This window comes from Rhinolophus ferrumequinum, chromosome 10 (assembly GCF_004115265.2).
Source record: "Rhinolophus ferrumequinum isolate MPI-CBG mRhiFer1 chromosome 10, mRhiFer1_v1.p, whole genome shotgun sequence".
Taxonomy (NCBI): domain Eukaryota; kingdom Metazoa; phylum Chordata; class Mammalia; order Chiroptera; family Rhinolophidae; genus Rhinolophus; species Rhinolophus ferrumequinum.
In genome coordinates, this window is record NC_046293.1 from 49,243,511 (window position 1) to 49,257,076 (window position 13,566).

General features: G+C 55.7%; 2 protein-coding genes across 7 annotated transcripts in view; one reads left to right on the plus strand and one right to left on the minus strand.

Annotated features, from left to right (window-relative positions):
- The first annotated feature begins 1,337 nt into the window (after positions 1-1,337).
- Positions 1,338-8,863, plus strand: SLC48A1 (solute carrier family 48 member 1). Of its 2 annotated transcripts, none has more exons than XM_033116610.1 (3): positions 1,338-1,592; positions 6,890-7,057; positions 7,670-8,863. In XM_033116610.1, the coding sequence occupies exons 1-3, from the start codon at positions 1,457-1,459 to the stop codon at positions 7,804-7,806; spliced, it is 441 nt and encodes a 146-aa protein (XP_032972501.1). In that variant the 5' UTR covers positions 1,338-1,456; the 3' UTR covers positions 7,807-8,863. The 2 variants fall into 2 exon arrangements, with proteins under 2 accessions (XP_032972501.1, XP_032972502.1); XM_033116611.1 differs by lacking the exon at positions 1,338-1,592 and adding an exon at positions 4,574-5,220.
- A 1,167-nt stretch (positions 8,864-10,030) lies between these two features.
- HDAC7 (histone deacetylase 7) overlaps positions 10,031-13,566 on the minus strand; it is a 35,550-nt gene continuing 32,014 nt past the window's right edge. For all 5 annotated transcript variants that reach the window (XM_033116608.1, XM_033116607.1, XM_033116605.1 and 2 more), the window contains 4 exons: positions 12,983-13,116; positions 12,598-12,682; positions 11,239-11,377; positions 10,031-11,074 (listed from right to left, as the gene is read on the minus strand). In XM_033116608.1, the coding sequence (XP_032972499.1) occupies positions 11,029-11,074; positions 11,239-11,377; positions 12,598-12,682; positions 12,983-13,116 (404 nt within the window). In that variant the 3' untranslated portion in view covers positions 10,031-11,028. The remainder of the gene's footprint in view (positions 11,075-11,238; positions 11,378-12,597; positions 12,683-12,982; positions 13,117-13,566) is intronic.

A 13,566-nucleotide genomic window follows, 5' to 3' on the forward strand; every position in this document is an offset into this window, starting at 1 on the left:
CTAAGGGGCTATTATGTGCCAGGCACTTGTCTAGGTATTGGTGTAAATGAAAGTAGTACAGTTCCTGCTCATGGAGTTTACATTCCGGAGGGTGTGGTAGGCAGAATAATGGCTCCCCAAGAGGTCCATGTCCTAATCACCACCATTTGTGAATATGTTACTTTACATGGCAAAAGAGATTTTGCTGATGTGACTAAGTTAAGCATCTTGAGATCGGGAAATTATTTTGGATTACCCAGGTTCTTCGTCACCATGGTCACTGTAAGGGGAAAACGGGAGGCAGCGGAGTCAGGGAGAGAAGAGATGTGACAACAGAAGCAGAGGTCAGAGAGTAATGTGATTGTTAGCTTTGAAAATGAAGGAATTGGATCATGAGCCAACGGATGTGGGAGGCTCTAGAAAGTGGAAAAGGCAAGGAAACTGAATTTCCCATTGAGCCTCCAGGAGGAGGTCAGCCCTGCTATCCCTTTCGTTTTAGCCCAGTGAGATCCATTTTCGGACTCCTAACCTACAAAACTGAAAGAACACAAGCATGTGTTGTTTTAAGCTATTAAATTCATGGTGATTTGTTATAGCAGCAAAAGGAAATGAGTACAAGAGATGCTGGCAACATATTCTGTGCAGGTATGTGATGGGCCTCCCCAACTAGATTCTAAGAACTTGAGGGCTCTGCTTTGTGTCTGATTTTTCTCTCCTAGCTCCCAGCAGGAAGCTGGGCCTACCTAGTGGGAGCTCAATATACTCCTGCTACAGATTCCAGTCTCTAGAATTGTCTTATTCTGAGGGTGGAGGAGCCGTTTGGTAGGGATTTGGGGTGGGGGGGATGAGGCTTGTGGAAATGAAAGGAAAAGGGAGCTATCAATGAGGGTCAGGTATTTGAGGTTAGAAGGTGCTGATGGCAGGGGTTCTCAAACTTCAGTGTGAAGCATCTTCTGAGATGTGTATAAAGAAAGTCTGGGAAAGGAACCTGGCTGATAGGGCACAAGGTGGAAGGAATCATATTCACTGTGTACTTTCATATTTCCTCATTTTTATATTTTTAACGAGAAATTTCGATCTAAAATTTTAAACGAGAATGTGCTTCCTATTCAGAGATTAAATTTTAAAAGCAGTCACCACCGATGGTTTCTATAAACATGTATTGTCGGCCCCGCCAAGGCCCAAATATCCTGCTATGGTAGGTCTGAGGATGAGCCTGGGACTTGCCTTTTTAACAGGTATCCCCTTGACGGTCAGAGGGCCCAAGGACCTCACGGTGCCAAACTGCAGACGCGCGGTCTGCGGCCCTGGGAGCCAGCGGCCTCCGGCCGGGGAGGGCGCTGTGCCGGCGGCGCGGGGGGCGGGCCGGGGCGGGGCGCCGCGCGGCCAACAGCTCCCGGCTTCGGCTCCAGCTCCAGCTTCGGACCCTGCACCTGTGACTCGCGGCGGCGCTCCTCCGGCCCAGCGTTCGCAGCCCATGGCTCCGTCTCGCATGCAGCTCGGCATCCGCGCCGCCTACTCCGGCCTCAGCGCCGTGGCCGGCTTCTCCATCTTCCTCGTCTGGACAGTGGTCTACAGCCAGCCGGCAACTGCGGCTATGGGGGGACTCGCAGGTACCCCTAGGCGCCCGGGGCGCTGGGGCCCGGCTGCGGGCATGCGGGCGTGGGGAGGCGCTGTCAGCTGCTCCGGAGGCTCCTCGAGGGCGGCGCTTCCCCGGGGAGCGGGTGGGGTGTTTACCCAAAAACATCCATTGGCAGCGCAGGCCCGGCGCGGCCTGGGCATTCTTCGGGTGCCACCGGGACCTGATGCCAGCCGAGCCTTGGCGCGATCCCGGGTGCCGACGTCCGGCTGGGGCTGTTTGCCCAAGTCGGCCGCGCCGCCGCCGCTGCCCGGGTTAGCTCGAGGCCCCTCTGCCCTCCTGCCAATAACAGCGTCCTCCCTGCGCGCCCGCTTCGCTTGCCACCTTCCCACGCTATTACACATTTAGGTGTGAAGACCGCCAAACACACACACCTGTTCTGGGGGATGGGTGAGGGCAGAGAGGGCGTAAGTGGAAAGGATGGCTGGGGTTTCCTGGGGAAGCCCACGTGCCTTCTTCCAGTGTGGACCCCACCACATCAGAGTCCTTCGCGGAGACCTGGAGGACCGCCTAGGGATCTGATGGAAACGGGACATTTTCTCTCCGCTACGTTGGTGTCTCTTTGCCACCACTGTGCTGTGGCTCCTCCACCAAGATCTGCTGAATCCCACTGGCCGCCTTTTCTGTGCCTCAAGGAGGGAAGGGGAGGCGAGTACTAGAGTGAGAACGTGAGTGCCCTGGTGGAGGCCCTGTACTCACCAATGCTCTGTACTAGCTGTGCACCCTTTGGGCATGCCATTAACCTCTCTGTGTTGTAGAACTGATGTGAAGACGGAACAAATATTTTTACTTGCTAACTTTTTTTAAATGCTTTGTATGTGCCAGGCACTGTGCTAAGCAATCTGCTTCCATCATCTCATTTAATCTTTACATTAGTTCTATGAAATAGGCATTATTACTGTGCCCATGTTACAGATAAGCCTTAAACTGAGGCTTAGAGTAAAGTTTGCCCAGGGTTACACAGCTACATAAAATAATGTGTGTGGGAAAAGAATTTGGGGGAAAAAATACATCTAAGGATAATGATTTTACATATGATGATCTTATTCCATTTCTAAAATCCTCTGCCCAAAGAATCCTAAATGGACTAATGAAAAATAACTGGAGTGACTCATTGCTCCCAAGTTTACTGAGTACCATTCCTGGATAGAGAAGGAATGAGAGGTCGGGGTACTGCCTTATAAGAGGGGCATACATAGCCACAGCCTAAGCAATGCCAAGCAGAGCACTGGGGGTCACCAAGGAAGGGCAGTGGGCACCCTAGCTGGGCTGCTCTCACGTATGTCTCCCTGGATGCCCCACCACCTGTGGGTTCCTGTCCTTCCTGAGGGTAGCCAGGCCACCTTTGCTCAGTCATCTACAGACCCCTGGCTCCTTCCCCAGCCATCTGCCATTTCTCCTGGTTCTCTTCTCCTTGCAGTTTTTTCCTGTTTCTTGTCAGCCCTGCTGCTTTCCCCTCGGGAAGGTGGTATCTTCAGGCCAGGCCCTCTGGTTGTACTTATCAGACCTGAGATGAGGGGCTGGTAGGGGGTGGGGAGGGAGGGCCAGCCCTGGGACCAGAGCTGGGTGTATTAGAGTCTGGCCTGGTGGAGTGAGCCCTAGTTAGCTGTATGTGACCTTGGGCCCCTCAGTGTCTCCTGGGCCTCAGTTCCCTCGTCTGTAAGGAGTGGGAGGAGAGGCCACTGAGGGAGATGATCTCGGAGACCCCTCTTCAGGTCTGAAATATTGTAGTTTTGTGTCCTCTCTCATTCATCTCACAGCTGCCTGTTGGAGAGACGTGGAATAGGCCCTGTGGCTTATACTCCAGGGAGTCCTGGGGTTTCCCTCTGACCCTACTCTGCCCTGTCTCCCTCCCCGCAAGCTTCCCTCTGAGGCAGGCCAGCTGTGGCGTTGCCTGCAGGGAGAGGCACTAGGATAGTCTGGCCTTTGACAACCAGGAGGTGGCCATGGACAAGCCAAAGCTGCCTGGTGACGGTGGTGGTGGTGGTAGTGGTGGTAGGCAGGGGAGGGCTTGCCAGGCCATGGCTACACACGGGCCCTCTCCACCCTCAGTGGGTTCTGGGAGAGTCCGTAGCCAGTCAGCCTTCTTCCTCTTTTGGGGGTGAAGCATCAGCAAATTTACTGACTCGTGAGCACCCCACTTCTGACTTGGCATTTTTCAGCCTAAAAACTGCCAAGTCACCCAAGGGTAGCCCCAGCATGCTTCTTCTGCCTGTGTACCAGGCAGGGGCCAGTGGGGGTGCTGGTTTCTGGGGCAGGGTCAGCTTGGAGCCTCTGGGTCCAGCGGGAAAAACATTCATGGGTGGAGATCCACTCTCTCCCCTCCTGGTGTTATCTGGGAAGAAGAGGCTTGGAGGAAAGGCAATTGCAGAAGAAATAGTGTTTCCGTGGGACCCCTGGGGAAACACAGACTGCTGCTCTACGTCTAACAGACAAGGAAAGAGAAAAAGAATAGGAAAGTTGCCCCAGGAATCTAGACAGCTGTGTTCTTCCCATGGGAGCTGTGAGCCAGAGGAGCCCGGGACCCTGGGCCCTGCTTTCCCCTAGGGCAGGGGTACGAGAACATAGCAGGGCCCAGGCCCAGTGTTCCACTTGTCTCCACGTCCCTTTGAGCTCCGCTGCATTCCTCCTGTCTCCTCACCTTCAACCCAGCCACTTGGGGATACTTTCATGGCTAGCCGTGTGCCTTCCTTGCCCTTGACCTGTCACCTGTGAGCCCCCAGTGAGGCAGGAGCCCTGCTCCTTGAGGGTGAGGTGAGGAGTGGTGTCTGCCATGGCCATGCAGCCGGTGGGCCTGGAGACCTGTCCATTCTGTCCTCAATTCTGCACATCAGGCTTCTTGGAGCCCAGTGTCCTAAGGAAGGGGGCATGGCTGAGGGATAATTGCCTCCTGCCTGAGGTGTGGGAAGGGGATGAGTAGGGGCTCCTGCTCCTTCACTGACCACCTTGAGTGGAGTTGGTGGGGTAGATCCTTCTTCCACGGAAAGTGGTAGGAACCAGGGTGGGTGAGAATGGGCCTGTGTCCAATTGGCTTGTGTTTATCTAGAGGTGAGGTGTGTGTGCAAGGGGCAGTGAGAGGTGGGGATGGTTGTGCCTGCTTGTTAACAAAGAAGTGGGACCTGGAACACCCAGGATGGCCATCTTCCTTTCCTCCTGCTCGGGTCTTTTTGGTACATGGGTATATCTGGAGGTGGGTGTTTTGGGGGCACTGCTGGAGCATGGCCAATGGACTAAGAGATGGCATTTCCACACGCCCCTATTTCACCATTTCCTAACCCAGAAACTGCTGAGTCACAGAGGAATTGCTTGACCTCCTTATTTCTCTCCCGAGCTCGCTTCCAGAATCTTTGAGTGGTAAAGGATCTAGGGCTCATCTACTCCAGCCCCTTCATGGCATATTGAGGAGGCAGAGGGCAGGTAGGGCTCTCCCAGAAGGTGCCCATCTGACTTTCTCAAATGTGTTCAGAGACAATTAATTAGCCCCCTTCCTAGAGCCCTTTAAGAAATCAAACAGCTCCCCAAATGAACACTTAGGATGCACATGAGAAGATTGGAAAGGACTCTGCGAAGGGCGCTGGCACACAATCCAAAACATGTACGATGTAAGTTGAAGCTGTGGGATTGCTATTTGGTCCACCTCTGGCCTACTCCCATTTCCTGCCTAGGCCGGGATGGAGAAATGCTTGTACTGGCTCACCCTAATCTCAGGGGTGGAGGGACCTTTCCAGGTCTCCGACCCCTGAGGAAGATTGGGGGTGGGCAGGGGCAGAGCAGGGAGAGTGTGGGTGAACTGGGGGGAGGGGGAGCTGCAGGGGTAGGTGGGGCTGTGCCCTCACTAGGGTAGAACCCTGGAGTTGCCAAGTTTCCAGGATGGCGGGGTGTTGGGGCTCACCCATTTTTAGGTGTAAAACAACCAAGGCTCTGAGAGGTCACGTGTGGCACAGCAGTGCCAGGCCCGAGGCTTCCTGGCTTGCCGTCTCGTGGTTTCTGTCCCTTGCCAGGCCGCCTGAATTGTGACAGCTTCTGAGCTGGTAACTGGAGCATGGCTCTGTGATGTTGCTCCCCTCTGCCTTTCGTTTTCCCTAACTTTAAAAAAAAAAAAAGTGATGAAACATTTTGGGCATGTGAAAAACAATAGATGATTTAACAAACTCCCTTACACTTACCAGACTAAGAAATAAAATATCATAGATTCAGTCAAAGCACTCTGCCACCCCCACCTCCCTATGAACTTCCCTTTTGCGCTTTCTTGCCACAGATAACCACTTTCCCCAGCCAGGTGTCCCTCCTCCCTGTGCACGTGTGCACAGGTCTCCTGGATCCCCAGCCTGTGTAGCCCACACAGCCAAGCCTGCAGCTGGCTCTGCCTCTTTCCTCAATCCTCCCTTGCGGGAACCCAGTGGCCCCGCTCCAGACCCTTGCCAATGGAATTGATATTTGTTCTACTCTTTGGGCTGCGAGGCAGGCACAGCCTGGCACGGAGGGTACTTATTGTATTTGCTGAGTGGCAGCTGGCATTGTAGGGGAAGTGCCCAGCCAGGCCCAGAAGGCGGGCTCAGGAAAGGTTGCAAATTGGAGGGAGTGACATGGAGTCTGGCCACGGGTAAGAAGAAAGTCTAGAAACTTTGAGGCTGTGGCCCCTGCAGGCCAGGTGGAGGAGCGTCAGGGTGGGAGGCCTGTTTCCCACATGGGTGGCCCTCAGAGGAGGTAGTGGGAAGTCCCTGGAAAGCAGGCTGGACTGCAGCAGTCCTCAAACTTTCGTTTCAGGATCCTTTACACTCTCGAAAAGTCATGAAACCCCAAGGAAATTTTGTTTATGTGGGTTATATCTGTCAATATGTACCATATTAGAAGTTAAAACCGAGCGTATTTTAAAGTAATATTAAAAACAAGATTACGTAAACATAAGTAACAATTTTTGTGTGTGAGAGAAAGTCATGTTTTTCAAAACAAAAAAATTAGGGAGAAGAATGACGGGGCTTTATATTTTTGCCAATCTCTTTAATGAAGGTGTTGCTAATAGAAGGCAGCGAGATTCTCTTATCTGCTTTTGCATTCAGGTCCTGGTGATATCAGGCCCTGCAGCCTCCAGAAAACTCCACTCATGGGGGAATGAGAGTAAACAGGCCAACATTACCTTAATATTATTATGCAAGTAGGTCTGGCCAATCGGACCTCAAAGGCCCTGGGGATCCCTGGGTTCAGTGGCTGGAGGCTGGGTAAGGAGAGGGGAACTGCAGCGTCAGTCCAGCTGACCCCTCTGTCCTGCAGGTGTGCTGGCTCTGTGGGTCCTGGTGACACACGTGATGTATATGCAAGATTACTGGAGGACCTGGCTCAAGGGGCTGCGTGGCTTCTTCTTCGTGGGCGTTCTCTTCTCAGCTGTCTCCATCGCCACCTTCTGCACCTTCCTCGTGCTAGCCATCACCAGACACCAGAGTGAGGGCCGGTGCGGGAGGGGAGGGCCGGTGTGGGAGGGGAGGACGGTGCTGGGCTCAGGAGTAGACCTGTGATCCCGGACCTGGTTCCAGTTTACATCCAAGGAACTGGGCAGTTTACTTCCCGTGCCTGGGTTTTCTCAGTGTTAAAGGTGGGAGAATGAGTACCCACCCGTGGGGTTGGAGGGTTCAATGAAATGCAAGGGAGGTGTGGAACCCGGTGCACACTGCAAGTCCGCACCCAGTGTGGTTAATTAATTGCCATACCATGTAGTGGGATCGGAGCGCCCCCTGGTGGCTGCAACCAGCAAGGAGCCAAAGGCCTTTGTCCCTGCCCCTTGGGAGTCCGATGCTAAAGCCCCGTGCAAGTGGCGTAGGGTAAAAGTCACAAAAGCCGAGTAGGTAATACAGACCCGTGATTGGCCAGCCCTGACCTTCCCTCATCCCCACTGCCTCCTGCCTGCAAACGCTGAAGTGTCACACTCAGTCTCTGTAGGACTGGCTCAGCCTCTATCGGAGGTTGTGGGGAGGGGTGGCCCCAGGCTTGTGGCACATGGGCTGGGGAGGAGGGCAAAGCCTTCTAGAGTCACAGTCGGGTTCCTCTCCCCTGCAGGCCTCACAGACCCCAGCAGCTACTACCTGTCCTGCGTCTGGAGCTTCATTGCCTTCAAATGGGCCTTCCTGCTCAGCCTCTATGCCCACCGCTACCGGGCTGACTTTGCTGACATCAGCATCCTCAGCGATTTCTGACCCAGGGAGTGAGGTCTCTGCACCGGGGGTCCTCAGGACCTGGACTCAGCTTCTGAGAGATCAGGTGGGCCTGCCCCACCCCCGGGGACCCCAGAACTGTGGCAGAAAATACACAGCAGGAGGACCTTGTCTCCTGGGAAGCTGCCCCTCTCCTTTGGGGAGACCTAGGTGCTGTGGAAAGGGGTCCTGCCGTGTTGCTCCTCATTGGTCTGGCCGGAGAGCAGCTTTTCTAATGCGTCTATTTTCTTAGCACTCAGTGAGGAATCTTTGTAAGCAGGGCCCGGGTGATAGTCAAGGGGCGGTGAGGCCTTGACCTACGCCTGGGGGCAGGGGGCAGGGGGTTTGATCCCTGCCACCCCAAGAATGCTCCCTCAGGCCCAGGTGGGAACCTAGCGAGGTCAGGTCAAGTAAGGGGTCCCTAGTAGAGACCTCTCAACACCAACCCCAGCACCTCATCCTCGTTCCTCCAAAGGGTTTGGGGACTTGAGCAGAGTTCGGGGTCCCTTTTCCACCCACAGCTGGTCTCCCATGAGTGTGCAAGAGCCAGTTATCTTCTTCACCACTTGAAATCCTCCATCTTACTTGTACCACACACTGCAGAGGACTCAACAAATGAGGCCAGACTAAGGGTCTTGCGGGAAGGTGCTCCTGCCCCCAGAAGGGCTTTGGAGGGACCCCAGACCTTGCCCACACACCTCCAGCCCTGCATTTCCCCTCCCCCTCCTCACACCTGCCCATCACACCCAGATCACCCAGAACACCCCCTGGCCATGAGATGCCCCACCCCCAACACTCCGGCCCCTTCTCACTGCCCTTCCCCTAAAGCTTGTCTGTTTTAATCTCTCTTCTGAAAGACGAAATCTGCTCTCCACACATACACTGGCCCAAGGGCTCACCTGACTCGGGAGGGAAGGGGCTACTGGTACGTGTATCTTTTTGTTAGTTTGCCATTTTGCACAGTCTACCCTTTTCCCACCTGTGTCCAGCTCCTCAGCTCTTCGCCTTATCTGTGTCACTGTCACTTTAGCAGAAATACAGCGGCCATTTGTATCAGACAGCCTCTGGTGGTTTCTTGGGGAGTGACGGTGGGAGCAGGGGGTGAGAAGGCGGGTGGTGCTGGGTCTCCAGTTGTCTCATTCAGCCATTTCTTTAGCTCACACTGTGCCCTGGCGGGCAGGGGCGGGGGTTGGAACCTCAGGGGCTGGAGGGCCTCTCCCTCCCATCCCCTTGGCATGGGGGAACTCACTAGCTTGGCTCTCCTCCTCCAGCTTTCGGCACACCTGTGGCCAGGGCGAGGGTGCCCATGGACACAGCCTCAGCCACCCCAATGGGATTTAGTGTCTGTCACCCAAAAGGCCAGGACAGATGGGAAGGGGACAGACCCGCTTCCCTTCATTCGCTCGGGCTGTGAAGGCTTGGGCCAGGTCTGAGGTAACGAGCCTGTTACTCCTGCTGGCTGGAGAAGCCTGGCCCACTCAGAACCATAAAGACAGGCGTTGGCAGCCCTGGCACTGTCCTCCTGCTTGTACTGGGTGAGCTTGTCTGGGCCTGTTACCTCACCCATTCTGTTCTCTCTCCTACGCTCAGTATATGCTTAAGTCATGGTGCATTAGAGCAGGAACCATAAATAGTGTCTATTTCTGGAGCCTTTCACTGATAAACAGAGGCTCCGGGACTTACCTGAGCTCCCAGCTGGGACTCAAACTCAGGTAGGTCTTTACGACTCTTTGGGGATGCCTTAGTGAGCCAGGTCGGAGTGTCTGTGTATCCCTCCCCGCTCCCGCCTGCCATAATGGGCCCTCTGTGGACTGAGCCCAAAGCTGCCGCCTCTTTCTTACCCGCGGTGGAGCAGGTGGGGGCAGCTAGGGTGTGTTCAGAATGGATTCTCCCTCCAGAGCAGCTGCCCGCGAAGGGCAAGGCGCTGGAGGGGGGCTGCCCCTCAGCCCCGCCCAGTCCCTTCTCCACATCTAACCAGACGCACTGTGCTGTGCAGCTGCGTGTCCACAGCACACCCCTCGGCCCCAGGCCCTTTCACATGTACCTTTTAAAGCAAATAAAACATTTATTGTTCGGATTTTTTTCCATTTTTTTCTTTTTTACAAAAACATGCATACATACACAGGGTATGGTGGTTTTAGGGAAGACACACGTGCATGCACGTGTGTATGCACGTGCTCTCTCTCTCCCTCTCTCTCTCTCTCTCTCACACACACACACACACACACACACACTCTCTCTCTCTCTCTCTCTCTCTCTCTCTCTCAAATATTTTCCTTCTTGGCCCCAGGCCTGGACCCCAGAAATCTTGACTTAGCCAGAGCAGCCCCCTTTCCCCCATGTCTTGCACCCACACTCCCACCCCCTTTCCCGTCAGTCAAGCTAGTCCTATGTGGGGCAGGAGTCAGAGCTGGGGTGGAAAGATCCCAGAAAGAGAAGGCTCCTGGAGGGGGGCAGTGACTGAGGGATCCCTGGGGTCACACTGTGCTTCTGAGGGGAGAGGATGGTTTGGCACCGTGGGATCAGGAAGCACAGAACTCCAAGAGCACCTGTCTGCTCCTCCAGGGCACTGAGATGGGCAAGGTAGGGTGGCCTCTGGCAGGAGCAGGGCCCAGACGGGAGGCCGGCTGATGACTGCTCTTGAGAAAGCTGTGTTTCACTGCCCAGTGGGGGGAGGGGGTAGCTTCCAGAGTCATCTGAGGAAGCAGGCAAGAGGAAGGACTCCCTGCACTCAGGGTTATAGGACGCCTTGGCTCCCCTTATCCATCCCGTTACCCCCACTCCAGCCCTCAGAGCATAGGAAGGGCCACCCTGGCTGAAGCCAAGTTCACATTTCTGTGTGGAGCGTGGGGCTGAGTGCAAAGTCCAGGGTCTACAGAGCCAAGAATAGTGGTTATGGGTGGGCCCAACCGGCCAGTACTCCTCTGTGCAGTCCTGAGGAATGGGGGCCCCGCAGGGGCCTGGACCCCACAGGGGCAGACTAAGGAGAGCCCTACTGGGGTCTGGCCGGCTGCCCAGCCGGTCCCCTTAGGGTCCTCTTTGGTCCCTAGCCTCGACCCAGGGGCCTTCTCAGGCTCCTTGGGTCGACTGTCAAGGGGCTATTCTCTGGCCCCAAGTACCTGCCCAGAGGATCTCTGAAGATCCTGGGAACAGGTACTGTTGCCAGAGGTGAGAAGAGAACCAGGTCCAAAGGGCAGCGTGGACAGGCAGACCCCTTCCAGAGCCTTAGAGATTCATAGGTTCTTCCTCTTCCACCAGCTTCTCAGAGGGCCTGGGGGAGGACAAGCGTGGGGTTGCTGGGGGGGCCAGGGGCTGCAAGAAGGGCCTCAGCCCAGCTTCCCTGGCACAGCTGGGATGGCTGTGCCAGGATCTGGGATCCTCAAGTTGGGAGGGCCCGAGGGGTGGACAGGCTGCCGGTCAGGGGTCTGGCATTACCTCTCCTCAGCCAGGATGCCCACGGAGAGGGATGCCAGTGCAGTCACTGCCTCCACTTCTTCTGTGTCGGCCCCTGGCACCCTGGGCACCCAGGATACTGGAGAGGAGGCCAGGCGCTGCATGCAGCCCCAGTATTTACCTGAGACAAGAAGCCGAGTCAGAAAGCATTGAGGAAAACAAGCCCCTCCCCTGCCATGCCACGCATCCTAGACTGATATTGAGATGGCACATCTTCGACCGAGGGTCCCAGAGTATCAGGTGTGTCCTTGCCTGTGTGGGGTCGGCTCTCTCACCTGCTTCTACCTTCAACACAATGCCTTCCCCTGCTTGGCCCCCGCAACCACGACAGGGTTTGCAGAGCAGATTCAGCATAGCTATGAGGTGGCCTAGTAGATGCCATTCCTGCCACCCCTGTGGCTGAAAGGCCACCTCTGACCCATCCCCATAGGTGTGGGGTTCCTAAGAGCACCGGTAGGGCCCATTTTTCCACAGACGGCGTGTGCATCAGAGTGACCGCACAGATCCCAAGCCCTGGCCGCCTGGAGCACAGGGTGCCACTCACATCAGCCCCCAGCAATGCTCAGCCCAGCACACAGGACAGAAGCAGGTGGGAGGCGGAAGGACACAGCACCAGGAGAGCCGACCATCACCATGGTCGCTCTGTCTGGCTATCGGCAAGCCAGTCACCCGCCCTGGGCGCCCACTGCCCCCCCTAGACCATGGACACGACCCCCTGTGTACTGCTGTGAGAAGTCCAGGGAACACACCCGGCGTGCAGGCTCCGCACAAAGTACCAGCAGCGTCTTCACATCACATACGCTTCCTCACTGAGCCCCAGATGTGAGGAAATCTCTCTTACTCATTTCTGTTTCCCTAGCATAGATCATGGGTCTTTACGTAAAATGCTCCATAGATGCTGAGCTGATGTTGAACATTTTAAGTGCTTTCCAAATGTGGATTATTCTAAGACACAGCCCCCAAAGCAAGCGGAGCTCGAGACCCCCTGCAGCCAGGACTGAGGGTCTAGGTGGGAAGCAGCACTTTTGGCAAACGTGTCCTAAGTCTTGTTGGCCTGGCCTGGCCTCGGGCTGTTGCTGGAGATGGGAGGCCCGTCCTGCCTTGAGGAGGCCACTGTCTGGTCCCTGCTGGGTCCACTTGGAGGGCTCCAAGGGTATCCTCCCTGGGAGGGCTATGCCCGCATTCTGGCTAGGGTAACCTATAGGAAGCCTAGTCCTGCCCGGCCCCAGGGTCCCTGGCCTGGCTGGTGGCAGAAGCCCTGGGGACCTGGTCACTGGGAACAGCAGACCCCTCAGGTTCTCCCAAGTCTGGGGTCAGCGGGTGTCCTCTCTCCACACTCACTGTGCACCCGGATCACTGCTTCCAGAGAGCGGACGGCGTTGAGGTTGGGTTTCTGCTTCCAGCCTTCTTCTGAAAGGGGGTCGACCTATAGACGAAAAGAGTGCATCAGCCACCAGTCTCTGATACCCCCAGCCCAGCTCTCTCCCACTCCAAGGACCCTGGCTTTCTGGGCACAAACAGGCATGTGCTCCTGGCTCTGCCTAGGGCAGGAGGTGCTGGCTCTAGACCTGACCCGGGGAAGAGGCATCCACTCCATCCTCCTCATGCCAAGCCTGGCCACCTCCCCTTATCTGTGAGGCACCCCATCTGCCTGCTGTTTGGGGCAGTCCTGGGAGAGCTGGGCTCCTTGCCCCGGAGAGGCACGGATGGGAGGCGGGCAGCTTACCTTGTTGCCCAGAAGAGCAGCCACACAGGCCTCAGAGGCGTCACAGATGGCTGTGAGGTCATGGCCACCCTCCAAGGCCAGCACCACTGCACCTCCCGCCAAGCTCATCAGCTGCTGCGTCATGTACCCAAAACCTAGATGGTTGGGAGGGGAAGAATGGGTGAGAGTGGGGGTGGAGGAACAGTGGACCCTCTCTACCTCTTATTTCCCTGCTTGCTTTTCCCCTTATAAATAATGACGCAGAGGCATAACTCTACTTTCCCAAGTGCCTTCATATGGATCCCCATGTAAAACCTATTATTATGCCTCCCCCAAGGCTCAGAGAGGTTAAGGGACTTTTACAAGGGCCCACAGCTAGTAAGTGGCAAGGCTAGGACTGACTCCAGCCAGTGTCTTTTTCACTGTGCCACACCATCTTCTCTTTGTGTCCTCCAGGCCTGGTAGCCCTCTGTTCTGAGAACACTATTCCTCTCCATCTTCCCTCAGGAGAAGCTGCCAGCGCAGCCTGGGAATGACACAACTGGGGTAAGGGCAGTCCTGTGGCTGAGCTTCCTGTCTATCGGACATACGTCCCCAGGGTGTGC

Bases quoted from the DNA above. Each gene is read 5' to 3' on its own strand.
- SLC48A1 (XM_033116610.1), top strand. From the start codon at position 1,457: ATGGCTCCGTCTCGCATGCAGCTCGGCATCCGCGCCGCCTACTCCGGC. The intron at 1,593-6,889 runs GTACCCCTAGGC...TCTGTCCTGCAG, and splicing joins GGCTATGGGGGGACTCGCAG to GTGTGCTGGCTCTGTGGGTC. The intron at 7,058-7,669 runs GTGAGGGCCGGT...TCTCCCCTGCAG, and splicing joins AGCCATCACCAGACACCAGA to GCCTCACAGACCCCAGCAGC.